Source organism: Mandrillus leucophaeus, unplaced genomic scaffold, assembly GCF_000951045.1.
Source record: "Mandrillus leucophaeus isolate KB7577 unplaced genomic scaffold, Mleu.le_1.0 Scaffold100, whole genome shotgun sequence".
Lineage (NCBI taxonomy): Eukaryota > Metazoa > Chordata > Mammalia > Primates > Cercopithecidae > Mandrillus > Mandrillus leucophaeus.
The window spans coordinates 151,385-177,436 of record NW_012098099.1 but is presented as its reverse complement, the minus strand read 5'-3'; the positions used below and the strand labels follow the sequence as shown (position 1 = coordinate 177,436).

The following is a 26,052-nucleotide window of genomic DNA, read 5'->3' as shown; positions in this document are numbered from 1 at the left end:
TTTTTCTATTTTTTAGTAGAGACGGGGTTTCACCATGTTAGCCAGGATGGTCTCGATCTCCTGACCTCGTGATCCACCCATCTTGGCCTCCCAAAGTGCTGGGATTACAGGCTTGAGCCACTGCGCCTGGCCTACTTTTTGCAGTACTAGTAGAGACGGGGTTTCATTCACTATGTTGGCCAGACTTGTCTCGAACTCCTGACCTCGTGATCCGCCCACCTTGGCCTCCCAAAGTGCTGGGATTACAGGTGTGAGCCATCACGCCTGGCTGTATATTTTCTTAAAACTATCTTTCTGAAACAAACTCTAAGAGACTCTATTTATTGCCCAGTAGTAAGTCTTGTCTTTTTCACTCTTGCCATAGACAGAGCACTGTTTATTTCTGAACTTATGGTTGAGTAAGGTACTTTTGAGATGTGGCAACTGTCTCCTGGTAAAAGATTTGTCAGATTTTACCCTGCTGCTACTACTACCGTTGATGTAGCCTTATTGCCTACTTCTTTTTTCTGAGACAGCAGTGATGCCTTGTCACATTTTTCCTCCTCATTTTTACATTTGTAGACCAAAGCAAGATCAGGGCAATCCATTTTGAAGAGAACTATGACCACCAAATAATATTCTACTTTAAAGAACTTTTTATTTTTCAAAACTCCTTCGAAAATGTAACTTTGAAATTAAGTAAATTTCTATTTTATTTCATAAACTCAAGTCAGCACTGTCTTTGTAAATTCCAAACTGAACCTTTCTGAATTACTGACTAAATCTTAATTATTTCTCACCAGACGGTCTGGCAAATCCCGAAGCAGAAGCCCATATTCATCTAGGCATTCAAGATCTCGTAGCAGGCACAGATTGTCTAGATCCAGAAGTCGTCATTCTAGTATTTCTCCTAGCACACTAACTCTGAAGAGTAGCCTGGCAGCTGAATTGAACAAGAATAAAAAAGCACGAGCGGCAGAGGCAGCAAGAGCCGCAGAAGCAGCGAAAGCTGCAGAAGCAACTAAGGCTGCTGAGGCTGCTGCCAAAGCTGCAAAAGCTTCAAACACTTCTACACCTACCAAGGGGAACACAGAAACTAGTGCCAGTGCATCACAAACAAACCATGTGAAGGATGTGAAGAAAATTAAAATTGAACATGCACCTTCTCCCTCAAGTGGTGGAACTTTAAAAAATGACAAAGCAAAAACAAAGCCACCTCTTCAGGTAACGAAGGTGGAAAATAATTTGATTGTAGATAAAGCCGCCAAGAAAGCAGTCATAGTTGGAAAGGAGAGTAAATCTGCTGCTACAAAGGAGGAACCAGTATCTCTTAAAGAGAAAACCAAACCACTTACACCAAGCATAGGAGCCAAGGAGAAGGAGCAACATGTAGCTTTAGTGACCTCTACATTACCACCGTTACCTTTGCCTCCCATGCTGCCTGAAGATAAAGAAGCTGATAGGTAAGTGAAAAAAGTATTTGTCAATAACTGCTCAAAGAAAAAATGTAAGTCTGAAGTGAGAAATGATTTGACCTCCCCTAACCCCCTCAAAACAACTTTAGTGAAAAAGACCACAAGTAAGTGAATGAATTTTCTTTGTTGTATGCATCTTAAAATTAAGCACATTGCATACAGATGGCAAAATTAAAGTTTATACTAAGACATTCAGGGAAAAATTGCCATTGCCTTGGGATACAATGGATATTTCAATATGATTTTTGGTATTAGAAATACCAGTATTCTCTTTGGTTTAGTTTTCCTTGATGATGGCAATCAGAAACAGGACATTTTATGAATGAGTTGGCCATGGTTACTATACATCTCATAAGCATTTGTCTCATTTATTTCTAAGTTTCTTCAGTGGCCTCGTAGATTTATCACTGTCAGTGATTTTATTATCATTTTTTAGTTTAGTCTTAACTCTTTTAATTAAAAAAAAATTTTTTTAAGCCTGTCTTGCAGTTGGGATTAATCACATTATATTATAGGAAACTCATAATGTGGCCAGGTGTGGTGGCTCAAGCCTGTAATCCCAGCACTTTGGGAGGCCGAGGCGAGTGGATCACCTGAGGTCAGGAGTTAAAGACCAGCCTGGCCAACATGGTGAAACCCCGTGTCTACTAAAAATACAAAATACTTAGCCGGCTGCAGTGGCGGGTGCCTGTAATCCCAGCTACTAGGGAGGCTGAGGCAGGAGAGTCACTTGAAGCTGGGAGGTGGAGGTTGCAGTGAGCCGAAGTCACACCACTGCACTCCAGCCAGCCTGGATGACACAGTAAGACTGTGTCTCAAAAAAAAAAAAGAAAGAAAGAAAATTGATAATGTGATTATGCTTTCCTTTAACACGTTTAAAAAAGTTCTATTATGAATGTTGAGGGTATGACTTATTTTTTTATTGAGAAACATATTCTTAAGAGGAAGTTAAAATACAACTAAGAATGTTTATTTTTTGTGTCCTAGTGTAGAAGAATTAGACTTGTGTGGTTTATCTGCCTGTTATACCAGCTAGCTGTTTTTATTTTTTATGAAGAAATTAGAGCTTCCACCCCCACCCACTCCCCATTAAAAAGCAACTATATGAGTAGTTTTCCTAGCTGACTTTTTAAAATAGATTTTGTGGATAAAAATGCCATGTGGACAAGTGCTTACTTTGGCATTATGAAAATTTTATAATTTAACACAAACAAAAGTGAAATAATAATTCTTGAGTTTCATGCCCTTTGAGGTGCCTTTTGAAAAATAATCAAAATGTTGTTGGGAGACCCCATCCAATTTAATTGGGTGTTATTTAATTATACTACTATAATTGTTGTATTAGCAGGTTTGACTGTTAATTCATTGAATTGTGTTACTTCATTAGAGAGTAACCTGTTACTGAGAATCCATGTTTTATTGAGACTGGTGGTTCTCTACTTTATATTCTTCATATATGCTTTAGGAGTAAATTTTTACTAGGATATTTTCAGGAACTCTGTATGTACACATATGAGTGCTTAATAAGGATATTCTTTATGCATCTGTCTTTAATTAGTTGATGGCACATTTAATTATTATTCATTACTTTTTTTTTTTTTGATCCACCTTTTCTATCTCCTCTGCTTTTTCCCCTTTTTGTTGTCTCTTCTTTCTTTGAATGTGTTTGTATGTTTAATGGATACAGAAGTTTCTTAAGATTCATGAGCACTACCAGTACATGTCTGTGTGGCCAAAGATTAATTCATCACCAATGGAACTTTCCTTATTTTGATATCTGTAATTTAACTACCGAAATGTATGTACTAACTGCATATGAGGAAGAGACTTGATATTGTTTTACTTTTTATAAAAGTTTTTAGGTGATTAAATAAAAATATATTGTAAAAAGAAATGGTTAGAAGTGATTACTTTTGGAAATAAATGGACGCTGAAGGGAATGGATGGCACAGGAGACTTATTTTATATTTATTATTTATAATACTGTTAGAAGTACAATAACATTTGTTAGTAGGCTGTATTAGAAAGCTTAGTTTTTAGTGCCAGTTGTACTTCTTACTATGCTCATGACTTAATCTTTCTGTGCCTCAGTCCATTTAGTTCTATTCACGGGTGAAAATATTTACAGTTTAACCTCACAGATTAGTTGTAAACATTAAACGAGTTGATGGACTGAATTTTGCAAGCTGTAAAGTGTTATGCATCTCAGTTATTATAATTAGGCCTAGTATAAATCAGCACTGCTGGAAATATTACAGATATTTAAAACTGCTTTAGGTTATTGAAAAAAGGTAAAAATTACAAAGTATGATTTACATTGTATAATATATGAACCATTACATATGTAACATGTAGATCTGTTGTGTAACGAATAGACCTAGTGCTTCCTTTGAAAATAATTGGTTTTTGTAAAAGAGGAACTATTGGTTGGTTTTCCATCCTCTTTTATAATGAAGGGGGAGCACCCCCAGGACATATTTTTCATGTATCCGAAAGTAAGCTCATGGTAATTTTATGTTTACAAGTTTCTTTTAATAACCATTGTATACTTTTTGGTTTTTGCTGAACAGCTATTTGTTGAAAGTGGTTTATAAACTCTTTCTCTTGAGGTAAAGAAACAATCTTTTCTGTTACAACATACTTTAGGAAAGCCAAATATGGGAGGTATCTTTATTTACTTGTTACTCACTGTAAATTTAAAGATCATTTTAAAGAAGAGTGAGTAATGGTCTGCATAATCTCATTGCTGTATCTTAAGGAAAGCTTTCGATCTTTGCTTTCTTTGAGCATGCCTGTATCTGTATTCCTGGTTGACTCTCACTGTTGTATCCACAAATACATTAGCAAAAGTGTGTGTGTGTGTTTTGAGTGGCCTCTTGATTTTGCAAACCTCTACTCCACTTGTTTTTGCTGTTTTATTATGTCTAAGTAAATTCTCCCCTTCCCTCATACTTCTTTTATTTTGAAAGTATTCAAGCACTTAGAAAAATTGAAAGAATAATACAGTTAGCATCTGTGTTTACTGGATGGAAGTTACATTTTGTTTTATATGCTCCGTCTCAGCGGGTGTGGTGGCTCACAGTTGTAATCCCAGACTGTAATGAGCACTTTGGAAAGCCAAGGTGGGCAGATGGCTGAACCCAGGAGTTTGCGACAATCCTCGGCAACATGGCGAAACCCTATCTACAAAAAATACAGAAATTAGCTGGCTGTGGTGGTGCATGCCTGTAGTCCTAGCTACTTGGGAGGCTGAGGTGGGAGGATCACCTGAGCCCGAGAGGTTGAGGATGCAGTGAGCTGTGATTGCGCCACTGCACTCCTGCCTGGGTGACAAAGTGAGACCCTGTCTCAAAAAAAGGAAAAAATTACACACACACACACACACACACACACACACACGCTCCATCTCTAGTTGTTTAAGAGAACTAATGAGGGTATGTGTGTGTGTGTGTGTGTATATAGTTCTCCCCGAGATGAAGTCTTGCCCTGTTGCCCAGGCTGGAATGCAGTGGTGCCATTTAGGCTCACTGCACCCTCTGCCTCCTGGGTTCAAGCAATTCTCCTGCCTCAGCTTTCGGAGTAGCTGGGATTACAGGCGCACACCACCATGCCTGGCTAAATTTTGTATTTTTAGTTGAGATGGGGTTTCACCATGTTGGCCAGGCTGGTCTCGAACCCCTGACCTTGTGATCTGCCTGCCTTGGCCTCCCAAAGTGTTGGGATTACAGGCGTAAGCCACAGCTCCCAGCTGTGTATATATTTCTTTTTACTATACCGTAAATATTTAAGTCATCTCCCAAGAATAAGGTCAGTCTCCTGCTTGATCACAGTATCATTATTGTGATAACAAGGAAATCAACAGTAGTTAATCTAATATAAATAAACAATAATATCATGCACTATATATAATCAGTAATCAGTACTCTCCCCCACCCACCCCCTGTCTCCAGCCCCATGACTTTTTGAAGAGTCTGGGCCAGTAATCTTACAGAATGTCTCACCTTTGGATTTATCTGATTATTTCTTCTTGGTATCATTTAACTTGTTCTTCTCTAATCCCTTTATTTCCCATAATATGGAAATTACTTGTACTTTGTTTAGATAAAGAATACACAGTTTTTTAGCCAGAATATTTAAGAGGTGATTTTATGTATTTTATGCTGTTGTTACAGGAGGACCAAAATACCAGATTGTCTTACTCTGCTAGTAGTGATGTGATCACTTGGTTAAGTGGATGTCCAACTTTAATGTCTCTTCATGTATGAGGGTACATTTCCCTCTTTGCAATTAGAAGTGAGCTGTAGGGTAATAGTTTTGGCAGTGATTGAATATCCTTTTTCCCAACAACCTATCACCTAATGGTTTAGCAGCCATGAATGATATTTGTCTAATTCAGTTACTATAGTAGGGACTGCAAATGGTGATTTTTTTTTTCCGTTGCTGCTGCACAAATTGAAAATGGTTATTTTCTAATTCTGCCGTTCCTTTTAACATTAGCTGGCCTTGTTTTGTATGTACATGTTTCCCCATATCCCATTTAATCATTCTACTCTCGTGGATTTTTATTTATTTTCTGTGTTACTAATAGTAATAGCCACTATTCCTTTTGACCCTCACATTGTCTGAAATTTGGTCAGTGGAAGCTGACTCTTTTATTCTTTTGACATGACCTCATTTGTTTTTTCGTGTTTCCTTGCCAAAGGTATATGTTAGGCTCACTTTGAATTTTGCTTCATTCCCAAAATTACTGTCTGTTTTCCCACAAAATCATGAGATAGATGGTAATCTGTGTGTTTTCAGAGAATGTGATTGTTTTATTATTATTTTTAAAATTAGGATCATACCATGGATAATGTTCCTTGACTTGCTTTTTCATTTAATATGTTGGAGATCTTTCCATGTTGGTTTAGATGGGCCCGATATTCTTATTACAGGAATGGATGTATCGTGTTCTTCTGTTGATTAATGGATACTTAGGTTTATAATTATTTGCTATTAAACTCTCCTTATATATTAATATTTTATGTATATTTAGGTAATTTTTATAGGATAGTTAACATGTCAAAGTACACACATTAAAAATTTGATAGAAACTGCCAAATTATGTCTTAATAAGGCTGTATACCAATTTATGCACCCAGATGTATGAAATTGCCATAACAGTTTTGGATAGTGTCAATTTTGACACTCTTTAAAATACGTAATTATTTAATTTTGCATTTTTCTGATAATGAGGTATGGTATTTTCTAGAACATTTATTGGTTATTTATTATTTTTCTGGTGAATTGCTTGCTTGTATTCTGTGCTGGCTTTTCCTTAAAGTTGTTTCCCTTTTTCAAATTGGTTTTTAGTTGTTATGTTAGAGATGTTGACCTTTGCCTCTCAGAATCTATTGCTTATCTTTGACATTTGTTTTGCTTTTGGTTGTATGAATGTTTTCCATTTTTATCTAGTCAAATCTATTCTCTTTTCTTTAAGACTTCTAGGTTTATAAAATTTAAAAAGGTTAAGTCAGATCTCATAGAAGTTTGCTTTCGGTTATAGTGTAAATAAGTGTTCTGATTCTTTACTCCCCCAACCCAGTGTTGTTACCAGTACTGTTTATTGTATAATTCATCTCACTAATTTCCATATATAAAAATTCTTACATATATCTGTTTCTCTACTTTCTTTTCTTTAACATATTTTATTTGTCAGTATCTTACCATTGTAGTGTCTTTAGATACATGGTATATTGGCTCCCAAACTCAAATTTCTATTTTAGGGGCAAACAGTAATATAAAAATGAAGGGAATGAAGTAAATTTGTGATGAGTAAACAGCTCTGCTGTTGAGCTGCAACATCAATGTTGCTCTACAAGAATTTAAGCTTGTCTTAGAACTTTTGCTTTTTTAAAAGAGGAAGCCTAGAACCTGAATATTACGTAAATCTTTGGATTTAAAATTACTCACAATTCATAGTTCTTTATAAAACATTAGATAGACTGAATAATATATATCCTTTGACTTCAACCAGCCTTTGGCTTGTAGTTCTAGATCTTTGAATAGCTTGACAGGGCAAATCCTGCTTAATTTCTCTTTTTCAGAAATTTCTTGGCAGTTCTTTTGCCTTTATTCTTAGACAAATTTTATAATCAGTCAGGTTGTCAAGTTGTATTAAAAAAAAAAACTTTCTTGGATTTTTTTGAAACTCTATTAAATGTAATAGAGTCATAATTTGGAGACAGCTTTATAATATTAGTTTCCCATATTAAAACATGGTTTCTTTTCATTCGTTCAGATCTAATTTTATGTTCTTCAGTCAGATGTTTTATTTTTTTTCTGTTGCATGTGTGTATTTCTTTTTAAGGCATTTTATTTTTGTTGCTGTGGTGTATGGAAGTGTTTTTAAAAGCACATTTTCTATTTGATTATTGCAAATACTCAAAAATGTTTTAAATTATGTAATACTCTTGGAAAGTAATATTTGATAGTTAATATAATAACATTTAATATAGATAGTTTTTTAAGTTTTAAATTATAACTGAAATTAAAACTTTAGTTTTTTGCTTTCAGAAATGTTGATTGAATCTTCAGATAACTCTTGACTAAAGCCTCATTACAAGTTAGAGACTATAGTTTACAAATAAGTTATTCTAAATAGGCCTATTTTCAGTTGGCGTTCAGGTGATACCTTTTCTAGAAAGAAGCCTTTACTGTCTTTCAGACTTGATTTAGCTACCCTTTAGCTACTACATTACTCTAGGAATCTGTTTGTATAACACTTTATCCTACTTCCTACCTGTCTTCCAGACTGTAAGCTCTTTTTTGAATGAAACTGTAGCTTAATGTGTTTGTTGTTAAATTTCCAGTGCCTTACAAAATACCTAGCACATGGAAGCTCATAATCAATATTTGCTGAATGGAGGGAGAGGAAAATTGAGAAGTGGGCTGTGTGATACATTATTTTAAAATTAAAACTACAGGCCTGGCATGATGGCTCACGCCTATAATCCCAGCTGTCTGGGAGGCCAAGGCAGTTCTTTTGGATCACCTGAGGTCGGGAGTACAAGACCAGCCTGGCCAACATGGTGAAACCCTATCTCTACTAGAAATACAAAAAAATTAGCCGGGCATGGTGATGCGTGCCTGTAGTCCCAGCTACTTAGAAGGCTGAGGCAGGAGAATTGCTTGAACTCGGGAGGCGGAGGTTGCAGTGAGCTGAGATTGTGCCACTGCACTCCAGCCTGGGCAACAGAGCAAGACTCCGTCTTAAAGAAACAAAACAAAACTACAAACCAGTTTCTTTTAAAGCATGTTTTTTCTCTGTTAAAGAACCTTTCAGTGAGTAACACAGGACATACATTTACTATGACTATTAAGTCGTTTTTATCAGATGGTATTATTAAGTTGTTTTTATCAAGTGGTATTAAAGGATTCATTTGTTTTACAGTATTATTGTTCAACATGAATAGGAGGATAATTACAATTAAATTATTTACATTGATAATAATATCTTCAGTAATTTCTGATCACAGCAGTGTAGTTGGAATAAATTTTTTCACTATGGGACTCAACTGCTATGACAGTATGTGAAGTCCAAATTTTATTATCATTATGAGATTCTCTTTCAACATGTCACATTATATTAGATGACATACTTTGTCATATCAGGGAAATTTAAAATAAATTGCCAAGTTAAGATATACTTTAAAACTCAGAGCTCTTTATGCATTCATAAAAAGTACAAAGCTAATGAAGTTTAAATTTCAACTGTAATTCTAGTAGGCTGGAATGTTAAAAAAATTAGAAGAATCATTGTCCAATTTAGAAAAATTAATTAACCCTGAAAAGGGTCAAAGCCGAATTAGCTGTGGATATTTAAATGGGCAAGATAAATACTATCATGTGCTTTCATTTATTTATTACAGTAAAATATCTTTTGTGTCTCTACCAGAATCAAAGTAAGTGCTTTGCAGCTGGGTGTTGTGAGGCCAAGGCGGGCAGATTACTTGAGGTCGGGAGTTCAAGACCAGCCTGGCCAACATGGTGAAACCCCGTCTCTACTAAAAATACAAAAATTAGCAGAGTGTGGTGGCAGACACCTGTGATCCCAGCTATTTGGGAGGCTGAGACAAGAAAATCGCTTGAACCCAGGAGGTGGAGGTTGCAGTGAGCCAAGATCCCGCCACTGCACTCCAGCCTGGGCGACAGTGAGACTCCATCTCAAAAAAAAAAAAAAAAAAAATGCTTTGCAAAACTGAGTTTTTATGCAAAGCATGTTTAGTTGATTTTCAATTTTAATGTACAGTTTTATAGTTAATTCTGTATCGTTTTAAAAAATAAACTTTATTTTTATAACAGTCTTATATTTATAGAAAAATTATGAAGATACTACAGGGACCCTGAATACCCTGTACCCAGTTTCCTTACTGTTAATATCTTACATCACTGTGGTACATTAGTTAACAATGAATCAATATTGATACAAAGTTATCATGAAAGTTCCTACCTTATACAGATTTCCTTAGTTTTTACCTAATTCTGTGTCATTTTTACCCCAAATTTTGCATTTTACAGTTGAGTATAGTGTATTACTTTAGCTAGAAAGAAACTCAGACAATAGTCTTATAATGTGAAATACTGTTGAATATTCATGACTATTGCTACTTAAATGTAAGACATAAGCACATTTTTATTACTTAACAAAATTTTTATTTGTCTGACTTCTTTCACTTTTAGCTTACGAGGAAATATTTCAGTAAAAGCAGTTAAAAAAGAAGTAGAAAAGAAACTCCGATGTCTTCTTGCTGATTTACCGCTGCCCCCTGAGCTACCAGGAGGAGATGATCTCTCAAAGAGTCCAGAGGAAAAGAAAACAGCAACACAATTACATAGTAAAAGGAGGCCTAAGTATGTGCTTGCTTTCTACCTGCTCTTAAATTGACCGGCAGTGATTCTGGGTCATCAGAAGTTCATAAAACACTAAATTAAGGTTTAAAATAAAAAATGTACTTATTCTTTCAACTTAAATATATGAATTCTATTACAGTTTTGAAAAAATTCATAATTACTTGCATTCCTATTCACAGTGACTAATAAAACCAAATTTAATTTTCCTTCATAATTTGTAATGTATTAATTTCCTGGGGTATTGTATTTAAGATATTTTCTGTTATTAAGAGATTGAACACAGAAACACTGAAATTGGGCAGAGTAGAAGTCAGCATTTAGTGAGCCCAAATAAAATTAGTAATGGGCAAGCTGCTATTACCTTTGCTTTTAGCTCCATTTTCTCCTATAAACAAATACATTCTTTGTTTTGCAAGAGATGGAGTAGAAGGTGGTTTGAAATTTGTATCCTAAATTAGCTTCAAGTAAGTGCCTAGAGAGACCTCTTTCCCTTAAAACTTGTTAATCAGTTAAAGGCGGGCAACACTGGTGCTTTTTTTTTTTTTTTTTTTTTTAACTTCCTAACCAAGGGACAGTGAGGACTTTAAGTTAGATCTGATTTTAGAATTGCAGTTGAGGTAGTACGTAGTGTGTGTGTTTGAGGTCATTTTCTAAACTGGCCGGGCACAGTGGCTCATGCCTGTAATCCCAGCACTTTGGGAGGCCGAGATGGGAGAATCACTTGAGTCCAGGAGTTTGATACCAGCTTGAGCAACATAGGGAAACCCCATCTCTACAAAAAAAAAAAAAAGAAAGAAAAAAGCCCGGTGTGGTGGTGCATGCCTGTGGTCCCAGCTGCTCAGGAGGCTAAGGCAGGAGTATCACCAGAGCCACAGAGGTCAGGGCTGTAATGAGCTATGATCGTGTGCTACTGTACTCCAGCCTGGGCGACAAAGCAAGACCCTGTTTCCAAAAAAAAAAAAAAAAAAAGCCAAAAAATGCTCTCTTCTTGAGCACTGTAATTTTATTCTTTTACTTGAATTTCTGTGATTTACTATAATATTAAAATACTACAAAATTATGTATCTTTTTGAAGAATGTAAGATTTTTGTCCTACCTATCCATCTGTATCTGCTTAAATGTGGATTCATGAGAGTTGGTTGTATTAATACCTTTTGTACTCTCTTAGACTGCAAAATCTTTTTTTTTGATGTTTTTCAGATGATTTCATCCAGCCATAAGTCTAAATTTGTCAATAAGTTTTATAGTTAGATTTTTGTTAACATTCTTTATCAAACTCTTGTTTTTTAAAAGTAGATTATGTATATTGTTAATGGATGAAAAATAAAACTCCCTGGAGATTGATTAGAGAATTTTGACTCTTACTAGTGTTGGTTTCATCTACTCATTGAAAAATTACATTTTATTTTTGAAAACCCTTCATACCAGCTCTACTACTTTTTTTCTCAGTTTAAATACTTGTCTACAGAGGAAGAGTCAGTATATAGAAATGATACCTCAATTTTTATGATAACTTACAATACCAAATCAGTGTTACTTGTTTTGGATAGATGATGATAAATACTGCAAGAGTAGGGAAGAATAAAGAATATACAATTGGGTGGCAAGTACATATTGAGTTATTAGACAGTTTATTCAATTTGCTTGATTGTATATAAAAACTTTAGAACTATATTTGATAGAATATGTGGGCCTCGCTATGGTGAAATCAAAGAAAAAGATATTGACTGGGGAAAACGCTGCGTGGATAAATTTGATATCATCGGAATTATTGGAGAAGGTACTTACGGACAAGTTTACAAAGCCAGGGATAAAGACACTGGTAAGAATGCCAAGTTCTGGGGATCTTTTGGGCCTACGGAATGTACTTAGTTTGTGTTTCTTTTCTAATGTTTAGCTTTGGAAATTTTCCAAAAAAATTCAAATTTATTGTGCTTTTGTTTCATCTTGTTTTTAATTTTATTCTATATATGCATTTTGTAAGTTATGAGTACATGTAAGTGAGTCTGTATATGTATATATTTTTAAAAGTGTTCCTTTAGTATTTGTGATATACTGTATGGTAGGATTTAGTTTTTCTTTCCTCTTTTATGGTGAGTAATTCTTACACTGTTATTAATCAGAGGGAAAGGTATCTTGACCTGAATTAATCTTACTAGTAAATTTTTTTTTGTCATAAGCCTTACACAACACTTTCATTTAGCCTTCAATTTTTTTCCTGCAGTAACTATCTTTGGAGGTCAATTTTAGCAGCTTAATCTTTCATAACATAATCAGGAACTCAGAGAAAGTTTTAAAAGGCTTCACAGGAGAAGCAAAAAGTAGCTGTGTCAGAAGCTATGTATTTTACTTAATAATGCATAGAGCTAGTATTTTATCTTTCTTTACTCATAATTGCTTATTGAAATAAACCAATAGATTGGGCATGGTTGCTCATGCCTATAATCCCAGCACTTTGGGAGGCAGAGGCAGGGAGATGACCTAAGGCCAGGAGTTTGAGACCAGCCTGGCCAACATGAAGAAACTCTGTCTCTACCAAAGACACAAAAATTACCTGGGCATAGTGTCACATGCCTGTAAACCCAGCTACTCGGAGGGCTGAGGCTGGAACCCAGGGGGTGGAGGTTGTAGTGAACTGAGATCGTGCCACAGCACTACAGCCTGAATGACAGAGTGAGACTCCACCTCAGAAAATAATAAAATAAAATAAAAACACACAAATCAGCCGGGTGTGGTGGCGGGCACCTATAATCCCAGCTTCTTGGGAGGCTGAGGCAGGAGAATTGCTTGAACCCCGGAGGTGGAGGTTGCAGTGAGCCAGGATTGCGCCACTGCACTCCAGTCTGGGCAACAGAACGAGACTCTGTCTCAAGGAAAAAAACCAGTAGATTAAAACAGCACAGCTATTTGAGGCCATATAGTATATGGGAGATGACTTTATTGTTAGAAACTACTGAGGGCAATTACTTCATAGAGTAATAATTAGTATTTATAATGATGTGTTATCAACAACATTAAATTACAACTTTTAAAACTGAAGTAAAACCACGACTCATACACAATATAGAAGGCATTCCATTAAAATTAATAGAATAAGTTGTAATGATTAAAAGAATACACCTCCTTCTTTTAGAAAATTTGTAAGAACATTTTTTTCTCCAAAGAAGTGGAATGAACAAACCTTTATTATAGTGAATTTTTTCTTATAATAGACTTTGTGTATGTGTGTATATTTCATTTTCTATTTGGATCATTTCTGATATAAAGCTGACTCATACTTAAATTATGTGACAATTTAGTGTAGTGGGGAAGAACGTATATTTTTGAGGCAAGTAACTGGATTTTGAATTCCAGTTTTACTACTAGGTAACTGGCCAGGTTTGGGCAAGTAATATGTCTGAGCATATTTTTTTCACTGATAGTTTTTCTCTATTCAGAGAAATTTTATGCATACATAAGCATATGGGCTATATTTGTCTTTCCCTTGTTCACTTAAAAAAAAAAAATGACAGTGTGATATACCTAGTCTTCAGCATCTTTTTTTTTTGAGGTGGAGTCTTGCACTATCGCCCAGGCTGAAGTGCAGTGGTGTGATCTCGGCTGACTGCAGCCTCCACCTCCCAGGTTCAAGTGATTCTCCTGCCTCAGCCACCCAAGTTGCTGAGGTTACAAGTGCCCAGCTAATTTTTTGTGTTTTTAGTAGAGTTGGGGTTTCACTATGTTGGCCAGGTTGGTCTCGAACTCCTGACCTCGTGATCTGTCCTCCTCGGCCTCCCAAAGTGCTGGGATTACAGGAATGAGCTACCGCATCCGGCCTAGCGTCTTTCTGTTTTCTTTTTATTTTTTTCCAAGTGAATATAAAAGCATCTTACTTTATTCACTGAATATATAAATGGGGAGCATAATATATTTGGACTTAGCTCATTTTTAACAATTGTATAGTATTCCCTGGTTTATATAAATATTACATAATTTGTTCAATGACGGACTTAATTTTTTTGAACTATAAGTATTATTTGGTATATTGGAAACAAACGTATTTTGTGGGTTGTATTTTTCAGAAGTAAGAACAGAATTAAATTAAAATACATTTAAAGTTAAGAAAAATGTCATCTGCTTTTGTCAGCTGGTAACCTGATTTTATTAAATTCCTTAATAGGAGAAATGGTAGCCTTAAAAAAAGTACGTCTGGATAATGAAAAGGAAGGCTTTCCAATTACAGCAATTCGAGAAATTAAAATTCTCCGGCAGCTTACCCATCAGAGTATTATCAATATGAAGGAAATAGTGACTGATAAAGAAGATGCTTTGGATTTCAAGAAGGACAAAGGTATGTGCGCATATTTAAATAACTAATTCTTTGTATTCATGATTAATATTGCTAACTTGCAAAATTTTTTATAGATTTGACTATTTGAGTAATTAGATACTATTGCTCTAATGTGAAACTATATTTTTAAGTTTGGTAGAGTTGAAGAATTGATTGATTTACTTTAGTGGGTTTTGAGTAAACTTCGTAAAGGGTATTTGCCAATGTTACACATAAAGTATTCACTAGTAATATGTGTTTTTTTTTGACATCAGTGTGTAGTTTTTAGAGTTCATTTTTTAGTAGTTGAAAAACCAGTTCGTAGTAGTAGTATTTTTACTCTACATTTTTATGTTACAAATGCCTTAACATACAAGGAAACTTTATGGTAGGCATATGTATTATTTCTGAAAGTGTGGAGGCAAAAATCATACTTGAAATTGCCTTTAATAATCTATAGTGGGGTATGTATATATGTATAGTTATTATTTAGTAGAGAAGCTGACAAAAAATTAGCCTGCTTATTAAAGTAGTTATTATAGGGCATATGATGGGTGAAAGCAGTGCTCTACTGCTGGTATGTTTTACATCTTAGATTTTAGATTTAAATCTTTATACAATCTTATATTAAATCTTATATTTAAGATGTAAATATAGGATCTTTATATGAATCTTATATTTAAAACTTCATGAGATTGTAGAACCAAAGTTTACTGACTATATTCTGAGGTTTACAAACAGCAAAACTTTTTTTCAGACTAAATCTAACATAAAACAGACACAGTGTTGCACATCTATAAGCCAAACACTTTGTGAGTCCAGGGTGTGAGGCGCACTTGAGCCCAGGAGTTCAAGACCAGCCTGGGCAACATAACGAGAGCCCATCTCTACAAAAAAAATCAGAAAATTAGCCCTGCATGGTGGTGCATGCCTGTGGTTCTATTTACTCAGGAGGCTGAGGCAGGAGGATCTCGAGTGCAGGAGATGGAGGCTTCAGTGAACTGTGATTGCACCCTGCACTCCAATCTGGGTGACAGATTAAGACCTTGTCTCTCAAAACGAAAAGAAAAAGATTAAAGTAGGAATGTTCTGATTGAACATGGTACTTAGCCTTCTGTCTTCCCCAGCTACACACACACAGTCTCTCTCTCTCTCTCTCTCTCTCTCTCACTCACTCTTCTGGGGGACACAATTCAAAATGATTGATAAACTACATGGTAGTTATTTTGCATAAAAGAACTGTTTGAAAGTACAATATGGAGTTCAGAATCATCTTTTTAATTGATGTCACTTCTGTTACTTTTTGTCCCTAGTAAAGCTTGCATTTCTCAGCCTGACTTTTACCCTGGTTTGTCTTTTCAACTTTATTTTTCATTACTACTTATTGTGTGGTAGAAGGGGTACTGGTGTGACTTGAATTAGAATATCTGGGTCTTGAGACTGAGTGCATTAGTGGTGTGGGCTTATTAGTAAGGCTTTTAGCCCTTTTGAGTCTGTTATCCCTTCATCCATAAAAGGGAAACATTATCTATCATGGTAAGAATTAAGACTTTTAAACGTGAAAGTATTGTGCAAATGCTGTTTGTTTTGCATTAACCTCATGCTCTAGCTAAATTAGTATATTTGCTTTTCCTTCAGCATACCTGGGCCGTCCTGCTTTTTTGATCTGTGAGATCACCTCCCTGCTTGCTTCTCCAGTCCCATCTATGCCATTTTGATTGCCCACCGGGCTTCACAGACACACACATACCCACACACTCATTCACACATGCACGCATGCACAATTTGAAAGGCTAATTTTTCACGCCTGAGGTCTCAGCCTGAATGTTGCTTTATTCATTAGTGAGGCCTTACCTTATCAGTCTTCCCACTTTCCACTATGTATAGACACAGACAATTTAATATTTCCTAATAAGTGGGAATAATTATAATGGTTTGTTACTTGTTTCTGTACAGATAGATGGGAACCATACCTGTTTTCTTCACTGTTGTGCCTCCTACCTAGCTCAGTGGCTGGACCATAGAATGTGCTGAATGACTAATTGCTGAATGAATATATGAGATCTATTTTTTTAAATAATCCTATTTATACTTTAATACTTTAAACAGTACTATCTGTGAATGTAGTAATAGTCTTCCGGGTATTACAATTATGGTCATAATTTATTTTCTTTATCAGGTTATAAATTCCCTGAGCCTTTTTTTGCTTTGCTTTTAGTTTTATTTCTCCTCAGTGCCTAGCGCTGCACTCCAGAAATCATAGATTTTCATGTTGTTTGCACTCTTCATCATCTTTCTTCCTACCATAATCCTGTTTGTAATTCTATGAGTCATGATAAATAGGAATGTGTTTTACTATGTGAGAAGTTACATGTAGGTACCTGGAATTAGTTAAATGCATTAGTGTATGTGAGAAGTTATAAAATTTAAAACATAATTCTTTCTTAAATGAATCTAATAATTTTGATGGGAACTATGATGAAGCAACATATTTTCTGAAAAGGGAACTAGATTTGAAGTCTAATCCTGACCACGCTAGCTGTATGACATTACGCTAATTGTGATTGCCATACTGTGTGGTATTAAACTAATTTTAATTGTCTAGTTAGAGCATAAAGACAGTTCAGTAACACTGGTTAAATGTTACGGGCTAGTCTAAAATGAGTGTATTGGAATGTATAAACATTAAAAAGTAAAAGTTTAGACTTAACAATGTAAATATGAAAATTAGAAACAATACAAAAATCAAGTAAAAATATTAACTTTTAAAAATATAAACATTGCATTGTTATAACTAACTAAGCTATTAGTTGTGTAAGAGAAACATCATAAATGCCCTGTGCAGTGGCTCATGCCTGTAATCCCAGCACTTGGGGAAAGCCGAGGTGGGTGGATCACTCGACTGAGGTCAGGAGTTGTTCGACACCAGCCTGGCCAACATGGTGAAACCCATCTCAACCAAAAATACAAAAATTAGCCAGGCATGGTGGTGCGTGCCTATAGTCCCAGCTACTCAGGAGGTTGAAGCAGGAGAATTGTTTGAACCCAGGAGGTGGAGGTTGTAGTGAGCCGAGATTGCACCATTGCACTCCAGCTTAAGCAACAGAGCAAGACTCCTGTGTCTAAAAAAAAAAAAAAAGGAAAACATCATAAATATATTTTCTTAAAACTTGGCTTTACTTAAAAATGAGAAAAAGTTAATCATGAAGGTTATTAATTTCAATTAATTATTGAAAGTAAAAAAAAATTTTTTTGTTTTTTTTGTGACCCAAGTCTTGCTCTGTTGCCCAGGCTAGAGTGCAGTGGCACGGTCTCAGCTCATTGCAATCTCTGCCTCTCAGATTCAAGCTATTTTCGTGCCTCAGCCTTCCAAGTAGCCAGGATTACAGGTGTACGTCACTACAGTCATCTAATTTTTAATTTTTATGTTTTTAGTAGAGACGGGGTTTCGCTATGTTGGCCAGGCTGGTCTGGAACTCCTGACCTTAAGTGATCTGCCTGCCTCGGCCTCCCAAAGTGCTTGCATTACAGGCTTGAGCCCGCGTACCCTGCCAAAAGTGAAATTTTATTTCATCTTAAAGAAGGAATTATTCTTAAGAAACAGAGGGTTAAGTGGTATCACTGAGTCATGGGTATATTTTTGTGCAGAAACAGATGCTGAAGAGGCTTTTTCTTGTTTTTTTTTTTTTTGTTGTTGTTGTTTGTTTTGTTTTGTTTTTTCTTTGAGACAGGGTCTCATTCTGTCACCCAAGCTAGAGTGCGGTGGCATGCAATCAGGGCTCACTGCAGACTTGACCCCAGGCGATCCTCCTGCCTCAGCCTCCCAAGCAGCTGGGACCACAGGCGCATGACAGCATGCCTGGCTAATTTTTAAAAAAGTGATTTGTAGAGATGAGGCTTGTCGTGTTCCCCAGGCCGGCCTCAAACTTCTGGGCTCAATTGATCCTCCTGCCTCGGCCTCCCATAGTGCTGGGACTATAGGTGTGAGTTGTTACACCTGGCCTGAAGAAACTTTTTCTAAACTAATTGGGGGAATGGACAGGGGATAAACTGATTCTGAAATTTCCTCCTAACTCTTTCATCTTCATGTAGTTTCATCTCTTTTAATCACTTTGAAGGGAACTTTGAACCTTTTTGTCTGATTTTTTAAATCTTTTCTTGTTAACAAGGTGGGGTTTTGGGATCAGAGAGCTTTTCCTGTTCTTCTAGATACTCAGTTTCTTCATGTATGGAAGGAGAGTGGGATGCAGTTACTTACATTAGTTTCAGTATTTATGTTCGTATTTCACTGTTCAAAAAGTCTTTGAACTGTTCAGTGTTTATATTATAACAGATTGTGAATGGAGATGCATTTGCTGAAAATAGAATTAATTTGCGATATAAGCTTTTCTTTGTTACTTTCTTCCTTTCACTGAGGATTATAAAGTTATAGAAGAATACTTTCTGAATGAGTAAAATAATATTTAATTAAATATTAAACATTTTAGTGCTGTTTACAATTCTCTGGGTAGGCTGGGCATGGTGGCTCACACCTGTAATCCCAGCACTTTGGGAGGCTGAGGCGGGTGGATCACCTGAGGTCAGGAGTTCCAGACCAGCCTGGCCAAGAGGCCAGCTGGGTGTGGGGACATGTGCGTGTAATCCCAGCTACTACGGAGGCTGAGGCAGGAGAATCACTTGAACCCGGGAGGCAGAGGTTGCAGTGAGCCGAGATCGTGCCACTGCATTCCAGCCTGGGCGACAGAGTAAGACTGTGTCTCAAAAAAAAAAAAAAAAAAAAAAATTCTCTTGGTAAAGAAGACTTTTATGCTGTATAAAGTAAAAACTCGAGTCATTGATCTTTATTTCAAGATGTAAATTTTCAGTGTTCAGATTTAAAAAATTCGTCAACTGAAATGTACCTGTTTCTACTGATAAGACCTACACATTAACATTCTTCTTTTTCTTCTTCTGCCCCACCCCCAAAAAGGTACCAACTCTGCTTAGTAACAGTACTACACAGAGGGGTAGAATCCTAAAACTATGAATCTGTGACCTTATACCTTAACTGTAAATTTCACATAAAACCTTCCTACTTAACAAAACAGTGTTTTGGTACTTAACATGGTATTCTGGACACCCAAACATCAGTATTATAATTACTATCCCCTAATTAATTTAGCTGTAATACTTGGAATATTAGTGTTTTTATAATGAGGGAATTAGAGCACTCTACTGTGGAATTTTCCTAAAAATCAGAAGACAGTATTGTATAGTAAATGCTTGTGGCAACATGTCACTGTGTGGTCCAGGGAAGAAGTTCTCACATGTCACTTCCTCTGTAGTCTCTGATTCACAAACAGTGTTAGGTGCTCCCGTATACTTGAATTGCATGTCATACATAATTCTGTAATAGTACTTTCATATAACTTGTATTTTTGCTTTGTTTTGTTTTTGTTTTGAGACAGAATCTCGCTCTGTCACCCAGGCTGGAGTGCAGTGGTACAATCTTGGCTTACTGCAACCTCTGCCTCCCAGATTCAAGTGATTCTCCTGTCTCAGCCCCCCGAGTAGCTGGGATTACAGACGTCTGCCACCACGCCCAGCTAATTTTTTTCTGTTTTTAGTAGAGACGGGGTTTCACTGTGTTGGCCAGGCTGGTTTTGAACTCTTGACCTCACGTGATCCACTCACCTCGGCCTCCCAAAGTGCTAGGATTACAGGCGTGAACCACCGTGCCCAGCCATAACTTGTATTTTCATATAACTTGTCATGTTTTCATATCTTATTCTTACTGTATTTCTGAGAGCAGGGACTGAATTTTATTCTTTGTATTCATTGTGTGCAGCCCACAGTTGATTATCATTAAATTTTGAGTAAGTGAATGAATGAAATGGAGAGTTCGGTAGGTTCTATGGAATAGGTGGAATGTTAAAGGTGGGTGCAGTTTGCATAGGTATAGTGGAGGGCATTCTAATTATTAGTTGTCATGACTTGTTTTTACAAGACAATGAAAGACTGGCATATCCCCTAAAGAATACCTAGCTTCCAAATTATTTACCTTGTGTTTTTCTAGGCCTGAATTTATATTCCCGCAGTTTAGAACTGCTGATATCTCCTGAGGTTTGAGAAGAAAGCAACACTGATTTGTTCATTCTTTCTTACCACAAATGTTTATTGTGCTAGGTTCTAGATAGAGCTGGGCTGGCCAATGCAGTAGCCACTAGCCACATGTAGCTATTTAAGTTAATTAGTATTAAATAAAATAAAAAGTTTAGTTTCTTAACTGCACTGTTCATGTTCCAAGTGCTCTGTAGCTACAGGTAGCTACAGACTACATTTTGGACAGTGAAGTTACAGAACATTTTCATTATCTTAGGATTGAATAATGCCCATCTGAATACTGGGGATGTTAAACAAACCAAATCTGGTCCCTAACTCAACCTAGTTTCTGGAACCAGAAGAATCTGCAAACACTGCTAGAACTGAATCAAACTTATATATGAATGACAAACCTGTTTCTGCCTAGAGATTTTTCTTTATTGTTAGTTAATGTGTAATTGTTGGAATTTCAGTTGAAGGTGTTAAGTTTCAAAAGAAGTGAAAAAACTTAAGCAATAACTCACTGTGGAACATACCCAGTAAGTCAGGAAGCTTTGCTAAGGAGTCTGTTCTTAGCAACTGTAAACTGTGTTATCTTTTTTTTCCCCTCCTAAAAAGAGAAATGAACTTGCAGGGTTTTTTTAATTGAAAATAACATGTTTCTGTAACAGTGGGGCTTCCAGCAGCACATTTAAGGCAGGGTTGAAAGTCACTCATAAGTTACATTTTTTTCTTTTATAGTGGGGGTTACCTATATTGTGTTATCCATTATGTTATGTAAAAGATAAAACTTACAAAATAGTCTCCATTCTACATTTTACTTTTATCTGGAATTTTATGTGAAATTTACAATTAAGATATAGGGTCAGGGATTCATAGTTTTCGGATTCTACCCCTCTGGTGTAGTACTGTTACTTTGTAGAGTTAGTACCTTTTTTGGGGTGGGGCAGAAGAGGAGAAAGAAGAATGTTAATGTGTAGGTTTTGTTTGCTTGATTATAAAATAAATATTTGTCATCTATTTGAAAAACAAAGTATAAAGGAGAAAAGAAGTTGACCCAGATACTGTCACTATCATCATTTGTCTATATTTTCCTCTAGTGTCTCTTTTCTCACAGCTATGTGATTATTACCAAATGAAGGTTCTGCTTCTTTTAATGTCTTATTTAATAAAATGCTTTTGTAATGGCATAATGTCACTTGGGTGAAATGTAGCCTGAATTATATTTTATTCCTCCATTTTGTGTATTTAAGTTCCTTTGGGCATTTCATTATAGTTTCTTCTATTGAAGCTTTATGCTTGGATATTCTAGGAGGTACCTGCCACTATTCATATGCTTTTAGCTAAAGCAGAGGCTTCATGTGCCAGGAAAAGTCCTAATCAATTCTTAATTACTGGTTTGGTTAGGAATGAAGTATTGAGGATAAAAGTCTTACATAATGAGCAGCTGTTGCATCAATCCTAGCAGTCAGTGGGTCATAGATACTAGAACCAGATTTCCTTCCATTCTTAATATCCTTATTGGTAAACTTTTTTTTTTTTTTTTAACATTTGATTATTTCCTTAAATAGATCAATAAGAATTGAATTGATAGACCGAAGTTTTTAAATTCTGAAACTTCTTGACATATATTACCAAGTTGTTTTCCAGAAAAAAGGTGCCAATTTATACTCCTAAATCCAGGGTACACTTCACAACCTAGAAGTAGAAGGGAACTGCCTCAACCTGATAAAAAGGACATCTTATGAAATACAGGGATATCTGCTTCTACCACTTGTATTCAGCATTGTACTGGAGGTTCTTGCCAGGACAGTTAGTCAAGAAACTGAAATAAAAGGTGTCCAAGTGGGAAAAGAAGAAGTAAAACTCTCTTTAGTTTGTGTGTGTGTATATTTGTGCATGAAAATATAGAAAATCCTCTGGACTCCACCAAAACAGTATACCCCAACCTTTTTGACACCAGGGAGTGGTTTCATAGAAGACTATTTTTCCACGGGCTGTGGGGGAGGTGGGGATGGTTTTGGGGTGATTCAAGCACGTTACATTTATTGTGTACTTTTTTATTATCATAATATATAATAATTAACAACTCACCATAATGTAGAATCAGTGGGAGTCCTGAGCTTGTTTTCCTGCAACTAGATGGTCTCATCTCAGGGCGATGGGAGACAGTGACAGATCATCAGGCATCAGATTCTTGTAAGTAGTGTGCAACCTAGATCCCTCACACGCACAGTTCACACTAGGGTTTGTGCTCCTCTGAGAATCTAATGCTGCTGCTGATCTGACAGGAGGCGGAGCTCAGACAGTAATGTGAGCAGTGGGGACTGACTGTAAATACAGATGGAGGACCAGGCGTGGTGGCTCACACCTGTAATCCCAGCACCTTGGGAGGCCGAGGCGGGCAGATCACTTGAGGTTAGGAGTTCCAGACCAGCCTGAATAACATGGGGAAACCACGTCTCTACTAAAAATACAAAAATTAGCTGGGCATGGTGGCTTGCACCTGTAATCCCAGCTACTCAGGATGCTAAGGCAGGAGAATCCCTTGAAACCAGGAGGCAGAGGTTGCAGTGGGCTGAGATCATGCCACTGTACTCCAGCCTGGGTGACAGAGTGAGACTCCATCTCAAAACAAAACAAAAAACAGTTGGAGCTTCACTCACCCGCTGCTCATCTGCTGTGCGGCCCAGTTGCTAACAGGCCACAGGCCAGTACTAGGGTTGGGACCCCTGCACTAAAAAACTATTAGAACTAATAGGTAAGTTCAGCAAAGTGCCAGCATAAAAGATCAATATGCAGAAATCATTTGTTCTGTATACAAGTAATGAACAAAGTAGAATTAAGTCAACAATTTAAAAAGAGAATAAAATGTCTAGAAATAAATTGATGAAAGAAGTATAAGACATGTATCTTGAATACTAGAAAACATAATTGAAAGAAATTGAAGACTGAATGGAAAGACATTCCATATTCATCGATTAGAAAATTCAGTATTAAGACGGCAATACTCAAAAGTGCTCTACATATTCAACACAATTCCTATCACATCTCAGCTGACTTCTTTTCAGAATCTGACAAGCTGATTCTAAAATTCATATGCAAATTCAAAGGAGCTAGAATAACAGAAGGAATCTTGCTGGACGTGGTGGCTCACATCTGTAATCCCAGCACTTTGGGAGGCTGAGGCAGGTGGATCACGAGGTCAGGAGGTCGAGACCAGCCTGGCTAACACATGGTGAAACTCCGTCTCTACTAAAAATACAAAAAATTAGCCGGGTATGGTGGCAGGTGCTTGTGGTCCCAGCTACTTGGGGAGGCTGAGGCAGGAGAATGGCATGAACCTGGGAGGCAGAGCTTGCTATGAGCCGAGATCGCGCCACTGCCCTCTGGCCTGAGGGACAGAGGGAGACTCTATCTCAAAAAAAAAAAAAAAAAAAAAAATCTTAGAAGAACAAAGTTGGAACCCTCACACTTCTCAATTTTAAATCTTCCTACAGGCCAGGCATGGTTGTTCATGCCCATAATCCCAACCCCTTGGAGGCCAAGGCGGGAAGATCACTTAAGTCCAGGAGCTTGAGACCATCCTGGGCAACATAGTGAGACCCCATCTCTATTTTTATAAATTTATATAAATTTTAAAAAATCTTCCTACAAAGCTAGAGTGCTCAAGATTGTGTGGCACTGGCATTATGATAAATGTATAGATAAATAATAGAATTGAGAGTCTAGAAATTAATTCCACACATTTTACAAGCTCAATTGATTTTCGACAAGGTGGCAGGATGATTCAGAGGATGATAGCTTTTTGGCAACTGGTGCTGGGATAACTGGATAGCTACACACAAAAGAATGCAGTTGGACCCCTTCATACCTCATACAATAATTAACTTAAAATGAATCAGTGACTTAAATGTAAGAGCTAAAACCATAAACCTATTAGAATAAAATATAGGAGTAAGTCTTTATGATCTTGGATTGGGCAGATAGATGCTTATTAGATATGACACCAAAAGCAGGAGCAACAAAAGAAAAATAATAGATACATTGAACTTCATCAAAATTAACTTTTGTCCTTTAGTGGACATTATCGTTAACATGAGAAGACAGCACTTAGAATGGGAGAAAATGTTTGTATACTGTATATCTTATAAGGGACTGGTATCTTAAATGTATAAACTCTTAGAACTAAATAATGAAAAAAGACAACCTGATTAAAAAGTAGACAAGGGATCTGAACATATATTTCTCCAAAGAAGATATGCAAATGGCCAATAAGCACATGAAAAGATGTTCAACAACTTAGGGAAATGCAAATCAAAGCCACAGTGAGATACCACTTTATATCCATTAAGATGGCTATTATAAAAAACAAAACACCACCACCACCAACAAAAAAAAAAACCCTAGGAAATAAGTGTTGGTGAGGATGTGGAGAAATTGGAACCCTTACTCACTGCTACTGAGAGAGTACGATGGTGCAGTTGCTTTGGAAAACAGTATGGCCTTTCCCCCAAAAAATAAAAAATAGAATTCTAGAAATTTGACTACTGGATCTCCAAAAGAATTGTCATTAAGTGTGGTGGCTCATAGCTATAATCCCAGCACTTTGGGAGGAGGCCAAGGTGGGAGGATAACCTGAGGCCAAGAGTTCAAGACCAGCCTGGGCAACATAGTAAGACCACATCTCTTCAGAAAATTAAAAATTAACCAGGTGAGGTGGCACATGCCCGTTGTCCCAGCTACTCAGGAGGCTGAGGTGGGAGGATTGCTTGAGCCCAGGAGTTTGAAGCTGCAGTGAACTATGATTACTCCATTGCACTTCAGCCTGGGTGACAGAGAGAGACTTTGTCAAATAAAATATTTAAAAAATAATAATAAAAAATCGAAGACCGAGCGCGGTGACTCACACCTGTAATCCCAGCACATTGGGAGGCCGAGGTGGGCGGATCACCGGAGGCCAGGAGTTGGAGACCAGCCTGGCCAACATGGTGAAACCCCGTCTCTACTAAAAATACAAAAATTAGCTGGATGTGGTGGCGGGCGCCTGTAATCCCAGCTACTCGGGAGGCTGAGGCAGGAGAATTGCTTGAACCTGGGAGGCAGAGGTTGCAGTGAGCTGAGATTGCACCACTGCACTCCAGCCTGGGCGACAGAGTGAGACTCTGTGTCCAAAAAAAAAAAAAGAAAACAGCATTTCAAAGAGATTCATAAGCTCATGTTCATAGCAGCATTATTCACAGTAGCTGCAAGGTGGAAGCAATCCATGTGTCCTTGGATGGAAGAATTGATAAGCAAAATGTGATATGTACCTGC

General features: G+C 36.7%; 1 protein-coding gene across 1 annotated transcript in view; it reads left to right on the top strand.

Annotated features, from left to right (window-relative positions):
• The window catches only part of CDK13 (cyclin-dependent kinase 13), a gene marked incomplete at its 5' end in the record, with an annotated part of 143,426 nt that overhangs the window by 28,682 nt on the left and 88,692 nt on the right, over nucleotides 1-26,052 (top strand). The window contains 4 exons of the mRNA XM_011973170.1: nucleotides 783-1,442; nucleotides 10,176-10,346; nucleotides 12,029-12,168; nucleotides 14,506-14,676. Coding sequence (XP_011828560.1) covers nucleotides 783-1,442; nucleotides 10,176-10,346; nucleotides 12,029-12,168; nucleotides 14,506-14,676 — 1,142 coding nt within the window. The remainder of the gene's footprint in view (nucleotides 1-782; nucleotides 1,443-10,175; nucleotides 10,347-12,028; nucleotides 12,169-14,505; nucleotides 14,677-26,052) is intronic.